At 42.2% G+C, this 18,301-nt stretch overlaps 1 protein-coding gene and 1 long non-coding RNA gene across 8 annotated transcripts in view; one reads left to right on the top strand and one right to left on the bottom strand.

Annotated features, from left to right (window-relative positions):
- ROBO2 (roundabout guidance receptor 2) overlaps positions 1-18,301 on the bottom strand; it is a 946,026-nt gene that overhangs the window by 462,661 nt on the left and 465,064 nt on the right. The window contains exon 1 of one of the 7 annotated variants that reach the window (XM_042788458.1): positions 13,504-14,342. The exons of the other annotated variants lie outside the window; for them this stretch is intronic. Within the exon in view, the coding sequence (XP_042644392.1) occupies positions 13,504-13,558 (55 nt within the window). The 5' untranslated portion in view covers positions 13,559-14,342. Of the gene's footprint in view, positions 1-13,503; positions 14,343-18,301 lie in introns of those variants that run through there. 7 annotated transcript variants of the gene reach the window in all.
- LOC122152937 overlaps positions 15,074-18,301 on the top strand; it is an 80,994-nt gene continuing 77,766 nt past the window's right edge. Inside the window, exon 1 of the long non-coding RNA XR_006164918.1 lies at positions 15,074-15,782. This is a non-coding gene — a long non-coding RNA (uncharacterized LOC122152937). The remainder of the gene's footprint in view (positions 15,783-18,301) is intronic.

Raw genomic sequence — 18,301 nt, 5'->3', positions numbered from 1 at the left:
AAAATCAGTTTAGATATTTAAAGTTGATTGACCATTTATGTATGGATATTTTATAAACAGATGACGTTCAAATATTTGTAAGAACTGGAAACATAACAAATCACTTATAAAAATTGTTATCTGTAATTCTCTCTAGACAGGAGAGGATTCTCCATGACAGAGTGGAAACTTATGTGCTTCAAAACTAAAAGGTAGACTTGAGGCATAGTTAAATATTCAGGAAGGTACCTCCTTCCAACTTCACACAAAATTTGGCTTATACCTATAAACTTTTTTTTTTTATTTTAAATTTATTCAAGGCATTTGTTAGGGCTGGCAGAAGATTCTGCCTCCACAGAATGTTATCTATGAACACAGAATTCACCAAGTAATCCTGCCAAAGAACAAAGTTTCTTCTAATTGTTCCTCCATCACCAACACTGCCTTCCCTCCAACTTCTCCTGTTATTTCAATTGTTTCATTCTTCATATTCAAGTCACATGGTTAGAAAACATCAACCTAAACCAACCAGAGAAGAATGAGATGAACAGAAAACAGCTGGAAAAGAAACCAAACCAATTGTTAAGAAAACAAGATAGAAGAAAGTCTTCAGCTATGAAATATAAGGAAGCAAGGTACCTGAATGAAACATGGAACATTGACAGAAGTAGCAGACAAACAGTACAGGGTATGTAAATCTGTAAACACAAGAGCATATTTTTCTCCATGGCCTAGAATAAGTCTAGAAGTTTCAAATCCAGTGATTTCTGTGTTGTAAGCTAGACCATTTCTCACTTCCTGGCCTATGCAAAGGAAAACATTCTATAATTACAAACACAAAGCACCAACAGTGATGAAATTTTGTATCTGGAACTTACCAAGCAAGCTACACACATCTTTCATTATAGCAAAAATCTAGGAAACAGATTTAACAGAAGAAGAGAAAAAAATAATAAGAAATGTATAAGAATATAGATTTGTTCCATATCATATGGCAGGAAAAGTGTATGTAAACCTGCCTTCATTCCTTACTTCTCCACTTCAATACTGTAGCTATAGCCAGTCCTTACTTAAATAGATGTACACTACTTAATCTGAAAGAAGTTTATTCTACAAATGAATTGGGCTCCGAGGGACATAAGAGCTCTCTGAAGAAATGATGCTTCATTTGACACGTGAAGTTGGATGAAGAGGAAAATTCAAGAACTGAAAGGACAGACAGCTGAATGTCACCATGCGACAACAGTTTTCCTCCCATTTCAGACAGGTCCAGGACCAGAGCTACCACTTCTTTCCTGACTCCTTCCCTAGTATATTTAGACTCCCAGAAACATATAGCTGAGGACAGAGGAAAAAGATGAGGAAGGACGGGCATAGCTCAAGGTTTTGCCACACCAGCATCTGCTCTGCCCTAGCCCCTGTCCCAAATCCAGCAGTGCTGCATCACCCTCTACCTCTTTTTTCTTTCATAATGCGGTGTGGCGGGACTATCAAATAACAGGGAGGAAAACTGTTACTAGAGGACAGATTCATGGTTTGTGCTTCTACCGTTCTCATCCTCCTGGACCTCAAAAGTTACCTTGCTTTAAATGCCAGGTAAAGAGACACAGCAGCAACATCGGTTCAAGTTCATCCTTCCTTCACCATTAACACCAGAACACCTCTCCCACTATCAACTATGTTCTTAGAGACCATTAGAGATCTCATTCTCCCTTCTGCCATGGAGTCCCTGAGTGGTACTGGGCACATCCTTTTTATTAACATATTAACAGTTAATCTGATTTTACTAAGCAGTATCCACATGCAGTGACAAAAATGTGTCTGTTTTCCCATGCAGTTCTCAGCAGGAATAAGGACAACAGCACTTTTGGGCTAACACTGAAGAATGACTAAGGCAACATCTGCTGTCATTTATGAGGGAAAATCCTTGGACTCAAGCACTTTCAGCTTTCATGGAAGTAACTGTAAACTCAATTATACTGTAGATGGTATTTAAATTACTCCTAAAGTCTGTGTGGATCGGGCAGAAAAAGAAAAAAAAAAATCACACACAAGAGAACCACACACATACTTCCATCCCCATCAGCAGACTGTAAGATAGAGCCAGCTCCCTGTAAATTAACTTACAACTCTTCCATCTTCATCTTTCCCTGGGGGAAAATTCAGCTCTGACCTAACAGACACAAATTCCATTAAATTACACTGGGACTGAATCCAGTACTGCCAGGTCACCCAATACTCTCAGAAATATGGGTGAAACCTCTTTTGTTCAAATGGAAATAACAAATTGGTACAAGTTGCTGCACTATTTTTCCAGTTACATCATCATTGAATTTATTATCTGCATGTCACTAAATTGAGTCAACAAGATATTCTAAATTGGTAATGAGACCCTTAGCCATTCACCACTTATTCCTGTTAAGGAATGATACAGAGGCCTGCTCTGTTCACTGGCAGTCATCTGTTTCTATAGCACAAATCGCAGCTCTCTGCAGTCACATGTTCTGTTTCCTCATTCATAGGACTCACACACATGACCTCTTCAGTAATCTTTCTTGAGAGATATAATCAGTGTTTTAAGACTGCTCTTAAGGATAGGTTTCATTAAGCACTTAAGGAAAGAATATATTGTCTATACATTCATCCTGCAATCAATTTCAAGTGAAATCTGCCATAACTCTCATGATTTCAATAATCTATTAATATAGACAATATTGTCTAATCACTCATAGCTGTTATAATGTCTAGCTATATAAAACCATTTTTAAACTGCAAAGGTTTAAAAGTAGCCAATGACATTTGGTTAAGCACACTTTTAGATCATTATAGGAGGTGATGGTCAAGTGATTCTTGCCACATGTTCTTGTACACAGTTAATCCAAAAAGCATGATTTAGAGTGAATAAAGGGTTTCACAAATGTCCTGGGTTGAGTGAGTGGTGGAGTTTTTTGGTGGCAGGGGAGGGGGCTAGAGGGGCGGCCCCCTGTGAGAAGCTTCTCGAAGCTCCCCCAGCTCCACGTCAGCTCCACTTCTGTTTGGGAAATTGAGCCAATCAGCTGCGCCTCTGCGATAACGTATTTAAGAAGGGAGGTGGTGACGGGCAGTGGGACTTGTGAGGAGGAGTTGCTGCAGCTGCATGAACACCAAGGTCAGTGGAGGAATGGAGGAAGAAAGGAGGGGGGAGGTGTGCCGGAGCAGAGACCCCCCTGTATCCTGTGGTGAGACGACAGGGCGGCCCCCCCTGCCACCCATGGAGATCTACGGTGGAGCAGACACTGATTTATGCCCTGTTGCTCCTGCTCAGATGATCAAGGTTCTGTGCCTGAAGAAGGCTGGGGTCTCGTGGGAAAAGGTAGCCCTGCTGCTGTAATTCAGTGTTGGGAGGATTGCAGCATGTGGGGGTGTCCCACACTGGAGCAGCTCGGGAAGGGCTGCAGCCCATGGGAGGGACTCCAGTTGGAGAAAGTTGGTGACCCATGACAGAGCAGTGTAAGGCAATGTTGTGGCCTGTAGGAGGGACTCATGTCAGAGAAAATTTTTGGAAGACTATCTCCTGTGAGAGGGGGACCACGATGGAGCAGGGGGAACAAGTTCCAGAAGCTTCTCCCACCGAAGACAGAAGAGGCGGCAGCACTGACTGCACCCCCCCCATTCCCTGCCCCTGTGCCACTGGGAGGAGGAGGTAGAGATATTGGGAGCAGAGCTGAGCCCGGGAAGAAGGGAGGGGTGGGGGGAAGGTGTTCTCAAGATGTGGCAATGCTTCTCACTGTCCTACTCTGTTATGTGTTGTTAGTGTCTGTAATAAATGTATGTTCTTTTTTTTCTTCCCCTAATGAGTCTGCCTTTTGCTTGTGATCATAAAAGGGGGACTTTTCCCCATCCCAGTCCTATCTTGAACCCCAAGCCTGGCTCTCTGTCCCTTTTCACTGCCGGAGGGGAAGGGAGAGAGAGCTGCTGCATTGTGGTTGGCTGCCAATCAGGCCTAAACCACGACAACAAACTAGAGCAAGAGCAGCATAATTACTAACAAGTCTTTTAAATTTTAACAAATATATGCAAAATCACTATTTGAATTCTGCAGACATGCTTCAAGAATACTGCATATACTGAAGTTTGAAGACTGGTGGTAAACAACTTCAATATCCCGCATTAAAACTGGCAGGACCACTATGAAGACTTTCTGTGTACTTTCTAGTCTTAGCAAAAAACAGAAGGTATCAATCATCCAGTTTTAACAGCAGCTGACTGAAGCTATTCATTGAGTTGGGCATTGCTACCACTGTGGCCCCATGAATAAATCTCAAAGTCTTCCCCTCCTTTTTTTTGTTCCTCTGAGTGGACTCTTAACAGCACAATTTTTTTCACACTCTGAATGGCTTTGAGAGATCAGCTGAAAAGAAACACCATTAGTAAAAACAAAAGATTTCAAAGAAAAAGTGGGAGTAAAGTGGACATATTAGAGACAACTTGTGATTCATGGCCTATACTGTGCTTTGCCCCTCTCTTTACCTCAAAACACTCTTTGGTTTTACTTCTGGATAAGAGCAGGGCAGACTACTGCACTTCTCCTAGCAACCAAAAATCACTTAGGGAAAAAAGGCATGTTGTCTGATGAAAGGGAAAATGAAGAAATTTGGGGTCATACAAAGCCAGACATATGTTCTTTTGCATTTCATCCTAAATTGAGCAGTTGCCAAAAAGCATTCGGTAAATAATAATAAACAGTTCTGTTTTACACTGATTCATATTTAATTAAATATCTGTTTGTCTACTTGTCACATATTTCATTTTCTTTTAAATTCAGTGTTCTAACAGTTCCTACTACTGTTCACAGTTTTGCCTTTAGGGACATAAATTCTATCCCTTACAGTTTCTAAATTTATTTTCTTTCATTGTAAGTGTGTATAGATATAATTCTATCTCTACATAGATAAAAACTTTTTTTTCAAGCTCTAGATGCACACACACACAGAACTATTCTTAGAGGTTTAAAGACAACAGTACTAAAAGACAATTTTATCATAGGATCCTCGTGTTCCAAATGCTGGAAATTTTACCTCACAGGACTTGATCTTACAGAACTGTCTGGTCTCATTAGGTGAACACCACATTGCACAGTTTAAGATGATGAATCAAATTCATGCAGAAGGAAAAAAAAAAAAAAAAACAGTTTATAATTCAGGCATACATCTGAATAGACATATCACATTGACTAGCTTAAAATCAAAGCATTATATTTTAAAATCCAGTTTGGTAACACAATAGATGTAATAGATCAAGGGTAAAGTGCAGCCTGAAGTATTTCTGATAGTTACTTTTTTTCTACTGAAATTCCTCTGTTTAATAGCTGTTGCATTGATGTAAACCAACTATTTTAGTTAGCCCACTGAATTTCTCTTACATATCATAAAAACATGTACACAAAAAAACCAGCCAATCTATCAAAGCACTCCTGCAGTGCATCAAGTTAAAGTCAGCAAAGACCTTCTTAGTTCACTGCATCAAATTACAACATAGTGTTTCCTTACCACCATTCCAAACAAATCTGGACTCAAAAAATTTAACAGAAAGGTTTATTCACTTCATAGGTAAGTGGTGTACAAATGACACAGCAATGGTAAAAGCCTAAACATACTGTGTATAAAACAACCCTGAAGTTATGAAGCATCAGCACTGTCATGTTAAGTAAGCATGACAGTAGCGTTTTGCTCCCCTTTTCACTCCCTTGCTGCCTAACCCAGCCACATGCTCTGTAGCCCTGCTCCTCTGCTAGTCTCTCCCTTCATTCTCTGCTTCAAAATGGGGTAGTCCTTTAATCCATCAAGCCATGGACCTGGAATCAGGCTACTATCCCACACCATCTCCCAGTTTACAGTCATTTCTCTCTCCAGAAAACTGTCAGCGCAGGGCCGTGATACTGTACATGCAGGACCAACAAGCATCTCCAGGTCTTCAAGGTGATATAATGCATTAAGTACAAGATGTCATCTCTGAAAAGCGAGGAGGATGTACACACAGATCCTTTTCCCGCAGCCTCCACTGTGGAGTGACAATCCCAGAGAAGATAAAGTAGACTAGGGAAAGGAAATCCAGGTGAAGAAAACACACCTTTTCCAACTAGCTCCTAGTCCAACAGCACTACTATGCTATTTCAATTTTTCATGATGTTGATACAAAAGAAACTATCATCCATCCTTTAGTTACATAGTTCTCTTTAGGATACAACATAAACTGTTAAAATTGACCACTCATTTTTGTCAGGATGAAGTCATCTGGGCTACAAAACATGTGGACTTTGAGAACTGCACAGAATGACAGCTTGAGAACCCATGATTATAGGGCTCATGCAGCACTAAAATACTTCTCATAACTGCTTAACTCTTGACATTTTCACAGCAGCAAAAAAAGTACCTCTGGTACCCTGGCATGAACAGTCCCTCCATTCACTATGAATGAAAAACAAGTTGACTGATGTCAGTTACCTGACATTTTAGTTTAAAAAGGTTAATTTTTTTCCACTCAGTTTCTCTTGCAATCAGTGGCAAGTGATTAGTAGAAGTGAACTACAGTTTACTGTGTTCTACAACTTACTGCTGGTCATTTATTCTTTACTTATTTGTCCAATGTGCATTTATGACAAGCACATTACAGATACTTTTTTTGCCTTGGCACACTACACTGAAGCTATATAGGCAATGCATAAATACAAACTAAAAGACCATATGCCGCAACAGACATTATGGCATAATCATCTAGGTAAACTCTAATGAGTAACACCATACTTCAACTCCTGGCATACCCACTCATCCTACCAGTTCACTGCCATATATCAGACCAAATAAACTGTTCTCTCAATGAAAATGAGAAAAAAAAGTGATAAGAGAAAATAAAAGTAAATTATAACAAAGCATAAAATAGTACAATGGCAGGCCACTGTCTTTCACTGTAGTCAGACTGAAGAATTTTGTTGGAATGGAAGTAGTACAATAAAGACTCCCTGACAAGAAGGGTATTTCTGCAAGCAAATATCACATATCATTAAGGTTGCTCCAAATCAAGCTTGGAATGGTGTCTTATGCAATGAGCACCTGAAAATGATGAGGAATGGATTTGAAAAAGCTTTGTGTTCTTCCAGTCATCATTCACATAGGTAGGTATAGCTGAATGAGTATACCTACAACCAGAACAAATAATAGCGTAAAATGTTTGAAATAGAACCTAGATGCACATAACCTCAATGGTTTCCAAAATATACACCGGAATCACTAGATCAGTGGCCTTCAGTTATCAGCAAGCCAAAAATACTTTGTGTCCTGCTATAACTATCAAGACAAATGAGTAACTTTATCATTAAGTGAAATTAAGTTGTGTGATTTTTACTGACATGGTTTTACAGTGCAATTGAGCTCAAACAGAAACTAAGCAGAGGGAAGGATGTTTGCAAATCTATCTAGAACATAACCAGAAAGCTAGCTCAAAATCCAGTTAAACAGTTGTGTTAACTCAGAGATCTGCAGATAATAACCATTATTTAGTGAGTTTACAAACAATTTGCTTAGCCAAAAAAACAAACAAACAAACAAACCAACAGCTGGGGGAGAGTGATAAAGACTTCAAGTTCAATGCATATGCACAAGCTACTTCTGCCAGAACATTGTTTAAATTAACATCTTCACATCACATTTGTCCATAATATGAAGATGAATCCCAATTAAGCTTGTCCACTAGAGCACAGTGGCTCAATATAGGTATCAGCAGGTTATTACATAGGTACTACTGGTTAGTTTGTCTATTGTTGTTCATGCATTTGTTGATGAAGGTTATTATTTTAATAACATTAAGAGCACATCTTGGATCTCTTCCATGGCACCAAAGCAAGATAAGCTGCAGAGATGAAATTAAAAAGCCATTTCTTACTTCATGAACTTTTGGCTTGAAAAAATATTAAGAATGGATATCATTACATCCACAACCCAGAACAAGAAGCAGCTTTCTGATTACAAAGGGATACTCTGCACTAGTAAAGAGAGCACTGTAGGAACAAGTAAGGAGTAAGGAAGACTGAAGTATCAACATGCACTTGCACCCTCCAGTATTTGGAAGCTATCTTCATGGAAGGATGTAGCAACAAGCCAACTTTATCTTGTAACAAGATTGCAGCTTAAATCATGTATTGTAAACCTTTACTTGCAGTAAGTGAAGATATCATCCCTTGCTTTCAAGGTCTTTTGCACAAAGGACTCAATAGCATAATTGTTATAGATTTTAGGGGTGCAGAATCAGGTCCTAAATTAACAGGGTCTTGTTTAATTATCCACTATAACAATAAAAAGTATTAACCACAGGTAATTAACAGTTATTTTGTTAAGGAAAGGGTTTGAGGTGAGGACAACACTGACAACTGAATCTTATTTCTGGAAACATGACTTCAATGTTATACATAGAGTCCACAGTTTGCATTGTACAGTAGAAGTCAGGTGTGACAGTAAAAATGGCGAGACTAAAATCTATATCCACAAATCTTTATTTCCGTGTAATTATTTTGCATTCAGAGATCTCATAACTAACATTTCACATGACTAGTCCTGCATAAAAGGTATCCTCAACATTCTCTCTGAAGTACTGACTTAAGTACAGAATCTGTACCCCTTCATTCACCAAAATTTAAAGGAATTTTTTTGAATCTACAAGGCATGTGTACTGTAAAAACATAAGTGCAAGAAAGCCTGGATAACAATAAAAGTTTGTAAAAATTCAGCAGTTACATGTGAGATATGTCTGTTCAGACAGAACCAAAAAAACAACACATTCATTTATTTGGCAAGAATGAATACTTGCTTTCTTCTGCACACAAAATAAAGAGATTTCTATAGAAATGTAGGAAAAAGCACTAGTAACCTAGCCTTCTGGCAAAAAACAGCATCAATATGATTAGTAAGTATCCTCCACAAGGTTGGTATGAGAGGTAGCGAGCCAGATGGCAGCCACAGGAAGAGAAACCTCTGCCATGCCAGCTGAGATAACAGACAAAACCTGACAGCAGTGTTCCTCTTAGGTGGCTGAAACAGAATGTACAGAACCTGTTAGCAATCTATTTAGCTGAGATAAATATTTGAATAGCAATTCAAGGGTAGAAAATGGCTAAGAAGCCATGGCATACTCTTTAGCGATTTCCACTAAACGGTTCAGCAGCGGACAGAGCATGTCCTGAATTTAGTGCTATGAGCCTACATAGCATTGCTGTAGAAAAGCTACTCCGGGAAACTGAGCTGACTGGACAGACTAGCTAAAGCCTCCATTTCCTCTCACTGAATTTTTTGGTGCATCTCCTCAGTGCTTTTTATGCATCCTTAAAAATGTACTTAAACCCCTCTGTCTATTTCTAAGATTGCGTATCTTTAGCCTGCATTGCTAAAATGTCTTTTCCTTGAGCAACATCAGTCTCATCATTCCATAAAGTTCTTAATAGAAGAATTATTGTGGTAAGTGTGACTCACATAAAAGTTTGAAAACCTCTATTCTAACTTTTCTGAAAGAACTGTGGGATATCAGACCTTTTGCAACATACCAAATTAGCAAAGGAACAAAAGAAGATTATTGGGATTATCCCATTACTTCTCAAACACACCCATCTCTGGAAATGCAATGACAGATTTCCTCATTGCCTATCTTTTGCACATAAATATATGTTGTTGCAATAACAACTTACCAGACAGGAAGTACAGAAGGCAAAATATTAAAACTAATTCAACAAAAAGTTTCATCATGGGCATAAATTCATCCCTACTTAGCAAAGTTTTGAAGCATGTGACTAACTTGGAACACGTTTAAATTCTTATTAACTTCAGTGAGGTTATGGATAAGACACGGAAGCACATACTTAACCACTCTGCAGAATCAAGTCCTGTGGAAGAACGGGCAAAAGGAAATAAGAATCACAAACTCTCCACTTCAGAATTTTACTCTTAATGCATTAGAATGCACACATTCCACAGAAGCAAAGGTTATCCATCAACAGCAAAACTCACATGAGAGTTCAAGACCCTGTCAGCTCAAACACTCAGTGGAAGAATATACTCTAGCTTTATATGTAACCCATGTTCTCTGATAGGCAACAGAGACCTGCACAAGGCCACAGATGTGTAGCTCACTGGTGTGAAGAAATAAAATTAATTAAAAAAAAAAAAAAAAAAAAAAGGAAAAGAAAGATAGAATGCTTGAGCCATCCAACCATTTCAGATGCATACTTTTCATTATGAAAGTAAGTGCTTTTGAAATATACTAATACAGAGATAAAACGTTGCTTTTACAGAGTTATTCTCATATATCTTTAACACCATTCAAGAGCATCACACTTGCAGTTTTCAAGGGGACAATGGCTAAAAGCCAGCCCTGACATAAAAGGTTGTAATTTTCATTGAAAGCTACAAGTCCTACCAGGGCAGAGTCTGACCCACTAAAACTAGTGTCTGTGGTAACATCCACACACCTGTGTTCACAGTAGTTGTGACCTTTTCTGTTAATATTCATTCTTTCAAGCTTTACTAATGATTGGAAGAAAGATAACAAAAAACACATAACAATGAAAGAAAAATCAATTGAACACTATAAAAAAACCCATGTAATCAGCCGTTTTAACTCCAATAGCCAGTGTTTTATTTTATGGTACAGACTCTGTCTAATGGTATGTTTTGTTGTTTGAGGGTTTTTTGTGTGCTTGATTTTTTTTGTGTTTTTTCAAGAACAGTAACCAAGATTAATAGCTAAAGAAAAAGAGAATTACAGTTATTCCCTGAACAGACTGCAAGAATATGGGCAGGGCTACAGGAAAATTGTAAGCACAATAATAAAAAAGAATTTAAAAATATATGTCTATATATTTATCACATGCTTTCTGACATTTTCACTGAGCTTTGCAATTTTCAGCTGTCACAACAGCATGGACAGAGAAAAAAGATTTAGAAGAAAAAAACTATCATTTTGATCTACATCATTATGCACTGTGTAATACCACTTCTGATTCACTAAACAAAACTAATGTCACAGAGAAAAGGATGGTTAATATGCCTCAAATGCTACGGTGTCTCTGTCTGGACTTGATGCCAAGAGAACAAAAAACCCCACTAAACCTGACAACAAAAAAACCTTCAAAAGCAGGAACACATTAATAACTAACTTTCAAACATAGAAAACAAACCAAGGACCTATTAAACAAGAGGTCTATTGGGTTTTTGTTTTTTTTTTTTTTTTAAACTAAAGCATTACAAACAGTAATTTGATATATCTATTTTCAAAGCAACTGGTGGTATATGTCACCCAAAGGTGTAAAAGTAATTACTATGCTTCTAAAGAGACAAAGGTACTGAGTGCCAAGTTTGTATGCCAATATTTCTTCAAAGCTATCTGTTAGTCATTTTGACAATAACAGCTTCTCTCTACTTGGTCACACTGTGCTATCCGCAAGCCTTTTTATTTATTTATTTATTTATGCATTTTTTAATTTATTTATTTATTTGAGAGACTTGTTAATGTAGGCAAACTTGACAGTCTCTGCAATATCTTCCCACAAAAGAGGAGGATGGTATCTACTCTGGGCAGTTTCGTGGCATTTTTTTCTAATGGTTCAGTTCTAAATTAGCTATGTGCTTCAGCTGCATCCCCACCACCACCACCCTAGTCCTGTAAGGCTAAACCAGAACAAAGGTTCTACTTGTGTTCCCCAGGACAAAACTAGCATAAATTATGTCTTGCTCCTGTCGTTCCTGCAAGCTGGTTAATTGCATTTGTTTCATATATCTCCAAACAGCCTGGTACATTAATTACATTCTGTAACACCAAGCTCCTCTGATTCACTCTGTCACTTCCACTGAGCACTTTAATTGTATTCCTTCTAGCTACATACAATTTTAAACACTTACTAATAATTACATATCTACAGCCTGATGCTTTCAGTTTGTATCTAAAGATATCTCCAATACTGGTGGGTCTCAAAGTTAAGGATCAAAATATGTTACAGTAGAAAAAATAAAGCAAACAGAAAACAAAATCCCCACAAAACTCTGAACATGCTGATAGATGCAAATGTTCCATTAAATCCTTTCACAGTTAAAACTTCCTATTGTTTAGCATGCACATACATTACACAGAAATTTTCTTATCGGTAGACCAAACTGAACATGAAATTGCAGAGCATATTATTCAACCAATGTAAAACTACTTGAATGACTCTCTCTTCTCGTCTATTTTGCCTCCTTTCTTGCTAGGGGGTGGAGGAAGATGAGAGGAGAGGGAGAAATACTCAAAGCAGCCTGTGACTGCAAACAATAAAGCTGGAGTTCTAGCTTCGGGACCGATACAGTAAATGCTGTAAGTAGCTTCCTGGAACAAAGTTTGCTCTAGCAGGCAAAACCACCCAGGGTCCCGGACATTAAATTCACCTGAAGTCTAAAAGACTGCTCAGAGATGTAAATACTCAATACTAGGAGGGCTGCGAGCGTTTGGTCCCAGCACACACCCGTGTAGGGCTGTATCCCGTTACAGATGCTCGCTTCCCAGCCGTGTGCCCGCACTGCTGTAACGCATCCAGCGCCTACGCTGCAGCACAGCGCCGACCCCGACTTCGGCAGACAATTTACCCCTGCGCTGAAGTTCTCGCCCTACGACAGCTTACTTCCCCAAGATGCTAATTTACAGTTCCCCAATCACTACTTAGACTTGAAAACCGCAAGAAGTGTGCTAGAGCGCACCCAAAGGGGGGAGAGAAATTTAAATCAATCCATCCATCCACCCACCCACCCACCCTTTCCCCCAAGCGTTGCTAAGCTCCGTGACAAGCCTCCCTCCGGAAAGCCCGTCACGAGGGGGTAGGCGATGGGAAGACCCTCCCGCCCCACCCCGGGCCGGCCACGCCACGCCGCGCCGCACCTGCGCAGCCCCGCGGGGCGTGGGTGGGGGCGAAGCGGCGTGGCCGGTGTTGCGCGCGGGACTGCCGGGCCCACCCCCCGCCCCCCCCAGCGCCGGAGGGGGCCGGCGGGGACTCTGGAAATGCGCCAGGTCGCCTCACCTGGAGCCGAGGCAGAGCTAAACCCACCGATTTCATCAGCTGGCTCTCCCGGTGGAAAGTTTAACAATAGGAGGAGGCAAAGTAATATCAGTTACAACAGCTAGCTGTGCCTTTCCTTGCTCCTTCCCGCTCCTTCCCCCGCAATAAAAAAAAAAAAAAAAAAAAAAAAAAAAAAAAAAAAGGAAGGTAGTTTTTACTCTTTTCTCGCTACCTCAAGCTGACATTCTTCCGTTCATAAGCTGCTTCTCCGTTAAGTTAGCAGACGGGAAGGACTGCTTACTGGAAACATGTATTCTCCCTCCCCCCCCCACCCCCCCGCGAGGTACCATTTCTATACCAGAAACAGACTTAAGGCTCTGTAATGTTAAAGCTTATAATGCCGTCCATGTGCTGTCCCAAATCACATTCAGATGAAGGGGATTTCTGCACAGAAACGGCATATCTAAAATAAGAGAACTTACCACAGACTTGAAAAAATGCAAATCCAAAGAGCAGGAGTGGCGTCAGCAAACCCATTTTGACATATTAAAAGCAATCCCGATCGCTTGAGAGACCAATTCCACTGAGATCCAAAAAAAAAAAAAAAAAAAAAAAAAAAGGTATCCAAAGCCAGTAAGAGGTAGGTCCAAAAGTTTTCAGTTTCCTAGCAGCTACTTAAAGTGGAAAGGGAAATCTTGAAATCAAAAGCTGCAGATGGAAAGATCTTGAATATGGCACTTTTAGATCCATACAGATTAGAGCAGCGAGCGAGCTCCGAAGGCTTCTGCTTTACACACACGCTCCTTCCTAAATTCCCACCAATCCAGCCCAGGCAGAGGGAATTATTCAAGTGTGTCTAAGACTCTCTTTAGGATCCATGGCAATCCAAAAGCAAGCTCTTTCTTCGGAAGACAAGGATAGACTCTGAGAAAGGACCTGATTCCTAGAAAGTGCTCCACAAACTTCCCGGCACTTTGCAGGAAAATCATTGGCTTGGTTTGGCTATTTTGCTTTCCTCTCGCCCTCCCCCTACCCCTTTCTCTCTCTTTCTCTACCAAATCAGTTCAAGCTGCAGAGTTTCTCACTTAACTTCCATAATAGGAACGCCTAGGCAATGTGCTACAGGAGGGGAACGGCTTTCTCAGCATGCCCTCAAAATAAAACCCGGCTCCCTCCACCTCCCTCCTCACTGAAAACCAAGAGCGGAAACTGCTCGAGGGCAGCAACTCCGGCGCGGTGCCGCTGCGGGCGGGAGCGGCGGCGGGCCGCCGGGCGGCTCTGCCTGTGGCTGCCCTGGGGGTGCGGGGGCTCCCGCCGCCGCCGCCGCCGCCGCTCTCCCGGGCGGCCCCGGCGCCCGCCGCTCCGCTCCGCTCCGCGCCCCCGCGCTCCGCTCCGCGCTCCTCGCCCCCTTCCCGCCGCCTCCGCCTCCTGCCGCCGCGGACACACCGGCTGGCGAGGAGAGGGAGGAGAATGAGCGCGGCTCCCGAGGCTGCCTGGGGAAGGGAGGCTGCGGGGTGTGGACTAAACCACTGCGCTCCACACCCACGCGTCCCTCTCCTCCCGGGGTAGGGAGATGGGGACGGCAATGTAAGGCGACAGCCCCAGGACGGGGAATCAGGCAGTGTGTCGTGTTTCCACACCACCACCCCACCCCGCCCCCCCGCGCCTCTCCTCTACAGTTGGGTATAGGTAGAATTTACATGATTTGCTCCTCACCGCTTCGCACTTAATGGGCAGCTAATTTTTCGGTAAGTGATTTCATGGAACTGTTCTCTAATTATTCATTCCCTCTCTGCACATACACAGACACTCGGGAGCGAGACCCTTGAAAGGGTCTTCCCCCATGGGATTTTTCTGCTGATCCACTCTGTGGAAAAGGAAAGGTGGCAAATAAATAAAATAAAATAGATCACGCGTGACCTACGAGGTCTGTAGGACCGGCCGGCTTGCTCAGCCGAAACCCGGGAACGAGCAACCTCGGGCCCCCCAGTCCCCCCCGGCCGCGGCCCCTCGGCTGCAGCCCAACTCCCGGCAGCGGGAAAGTTTCGCGGAGCCCACCGCGATCCCCGGAAGGGGCGGTGAAGGAGGGAGACGAGAGAAGTGGCAGTGCCACCCCCCAAGGAACAAGGGAGAACAGCCCCTCTCCCCTGCGCGCACGACAGAGGCTGTCAAACGCCAGAATAAACCCCAAACCACCGCAGGAGGGGAAAAAAAAAAAAAAAAAAAAAAAAAAGAAAAAAAAAAAAAAAGCCGGGCACCCGGAGGAAGGAGCAACGTGAATGAAAACGGACTTCAAAAGTGGCCGGCGTCGGAAGAGGGCTGGGGGTGACGGCGCAGAGGCACGGCAAGAGCGGGGCGGCCCCGAGGGGCCGGCGAGGCCGCTGCCGCCGCGCAGCGCCGCACGGTGAAGCTCGAGCGCCCCCTACTGGCCGGCGGCGGGCAGCGGCCGCCACCGCGCGCCCGGCCTCGCCTTTTGTTGCGGCGGAGCCGCCCCCGCCCCCCGGCGCGCGGGAGCCTCCCGTGGGGCCGCCGTGGGGGACGCGCGGGGGCCGCGGGCGGGGGCCGCGAGTCGTTCCGCCGCCAGAGAACCCGGAGCCAGCCGTGCCGTGCCGTGCCGTGCCGTGCCGTGCCGTGCCGTGCCGTGCCGTGCCGTGTTCACGGAAGCCCGCTGAAAGGCGTTGGCGGCGTGTTCGGCCAGCTTGTCGTTTCAGTTTTCAGCGGGACCCTGGAGTTGAGGGCCGTTTCGGCACGGTGGTGCCAGGTAACAATTAAGTGGCCAATAAAAGCGTGGGAGCCGTGCTTTGGTGCACTAGAATGAGCAGGGCTGTTTAGACAGAAGGGGCTTACCTACTTAAGTGTTAACTAGTCCCAAGTATTTTTCTCGCCTCACGTCTCTTCCTTGCTTTTTTATTTTGCGTGTACTGGAGACTGATTATTTTAAGTGCATCACGTAGAGGATGTACGCCGCGTTTCTGCAAAACGTACCGTGACCACGCGTACTCAAATAAATGGTCCGGAGTTATTCCATACTTGATTCTTGCGTGTAATGACAAATATTTTACCGTTGCCAGATGCGACCGTGTGAGGTGTTTGTAGCTTTTTTAAGCATCTGAGAAGATTATTGCTATTCCATACAAAGCCAGCTGACAACTCCAAAGCCTCTTTATGCAAATCAGAGAAGTGTCCTCCTATACTCACAATATGCCCCGCAGATAAATATGTATTAATACATCTAAAGACTACCTTGTGAAGAAGGCTATAATTAAGGCTAATTAGGGTAAGGTGATCAAAATGGTATTCTTTGTCAGCGTGCTTGTGAATTGGCAAAACCAGAAAACCATATATCGCCTACCTGATGTCAGTATGTGTAACAAGACATGAAATACTGAAAAATATTTGCCTTTGTAGTGGACATCTAAAGGACACAGTGTTAGTGAAAATGCTGACTTGTTTATTACAAAGTTTTAAATCGGAAATAGGTATACACTGCAGGGTTCTTTTTCTGTTCCTCAAATAAACTTAATATAAATTTAATAATAGCTGATGTAGACCAGAACACATTGTAGATATATGCAGCCTTCAAAACCCTTAGGTACAGAGGTACCTGTAAAAGCGTATAATGACTCATATAAACATTCTCAGTGAAACTGATGGGTTATTCATTATAGCTGCTACTGTTTTATTATATCGCTTCCACAGAACACTGCATTTCAACTATTAAGCACTGCAAAACTTTGAAAAGTTTCAGCCAAATTTAATCAAGCATTTTCAAACATCAATTTTGCCCCTACGTATTTCAGTGATTTTTCTTCGAGAAGAGTTAACAGTCCTCCAAAATTGCTAGCAGAGTCTGAGAGCATTGGGAAACTGGCTTCTGTATGGGCACTGCTTACCCAAATTCAGAAAACTCGTCTAAGTTTGGCTAGTATACAAACAAAACAAAAAAAGGTCAAAAAACTCCCAAAATAAAAGGTAATTTAGAGGTCTGCTGGGGCATTACAGTAGAGGTTCATATGTGTTATGATTTACAAGCACAAGACATGTCACAGATCAAGGACACTGGCTTATGAGCAGAGTTTGCTTAGAGCAGTGTTTGCATCCATTGTAAGATGCAGTCCAGATACTAGAATAAAAAAACCCGATGTTTGTCTCTCCAGTCTTTCAGTAACCTCTTATGAACAGAGGAGAACAGTCCTGCGGAAAAGGACTTGGGGGTGTTGGTGACTGGAAAACTGACTGTGAGCCAGCAATGTGTGCTCGCAGCCCAGAAAGCCAACCGTATCCTGGGCTGCATCAAGAGAAGCGTGGCCAGCAGGTCAAGGGATGCGATTCTTCCCCTCTACTCTGCTCTTGTAAGACCCCACCTGCGGTTCTCTGTCCAGTTCTGGGTCCCCCGACATAAGAAGGACATGGAGCTGCTCGAGTGGGTCCAGAGTAGGCCACGAAGATGATTGGGCTTTGAGCAACCTGGTCTAGTGGAAGGTGTCCATAGCCCATGGCTGGAGGGTTGGAACTAGATGGTCTTTAAGGTCCCTTCCAATCCAAACCACTCTATGGTTCTGTGATTCTATGAACATGGCTAACAAGACCGATGTTCTTTGTTTGAATAGCAGAGTCCATACAGAGGAACTGAACATGCCAACTATTTGTTCAGCTGTGAGCAATATGCCACCTGATAAAATACATGTGTGAGCAGGTTGAGGAAAAGACATGTCAGTATTGGTGCACATAAAGTTTCAGTTCAAAGAGTATTATTGAGGTGGAACTTTAGAACAGGGAAATGGCACAGTAAGATTGCCCTGATTCATACTAAGTTCAGGCATTAAATGAGGCAGGACTAATCTGGTATAACAGCAGTAAGATCGGATGTATGTCAGTAGTACAAGTAAATGTTTCATTGATTCTCTAGTCTGATATTTTGTATCTTTGATTCCTAGACTTAGATATCTGTATTAAAATATGTATTTAGTATATGAAGGATCAGATCCATTGTTTAAAGTGCAAGTGTTCTAAGACTAGCTCTCTTTTCAAGTGAGTTCTACCATTCACAGCATTTTTCTTCTAAAACAACATTACCATTTGTGGCGTGTTACAGATGTATATAATACACTCTATTTCCTAGTTGCCATAAAAACCTCTTGTTATCTTCTCAAAGAGGGGAGGTTGAGTTCAGGTGGATCATACAGAATTTATTTTGTATACTAGAGCTACATCCAGGGAACTGCTGAAAGTGACTAGAGATCTTTAAGATCCAGAAATATACCTGTGTTGTGATGGTCA

Source organism: Tyto alba, unplaced genomic scaffold, assembly GCF_018691265.1.
Source record: "Tyto alba isolate M040663 unplaced genomic scaffold, T.alba_DEE_v4.0 Super-Scaffold_14, whole genome shotgun sequence".
Classification (NCBI taxonomy): domain Eukaryota; kingdom Metazoa; phylum Chordata; class Aves; order Strigiformes; family Tytonidae; genus Tyto; species Tyto alba.
Note: the sequence above shows the minus strand (reverse complement) of the source record. Positions and strands in the feature narration are given on the sequence as shown.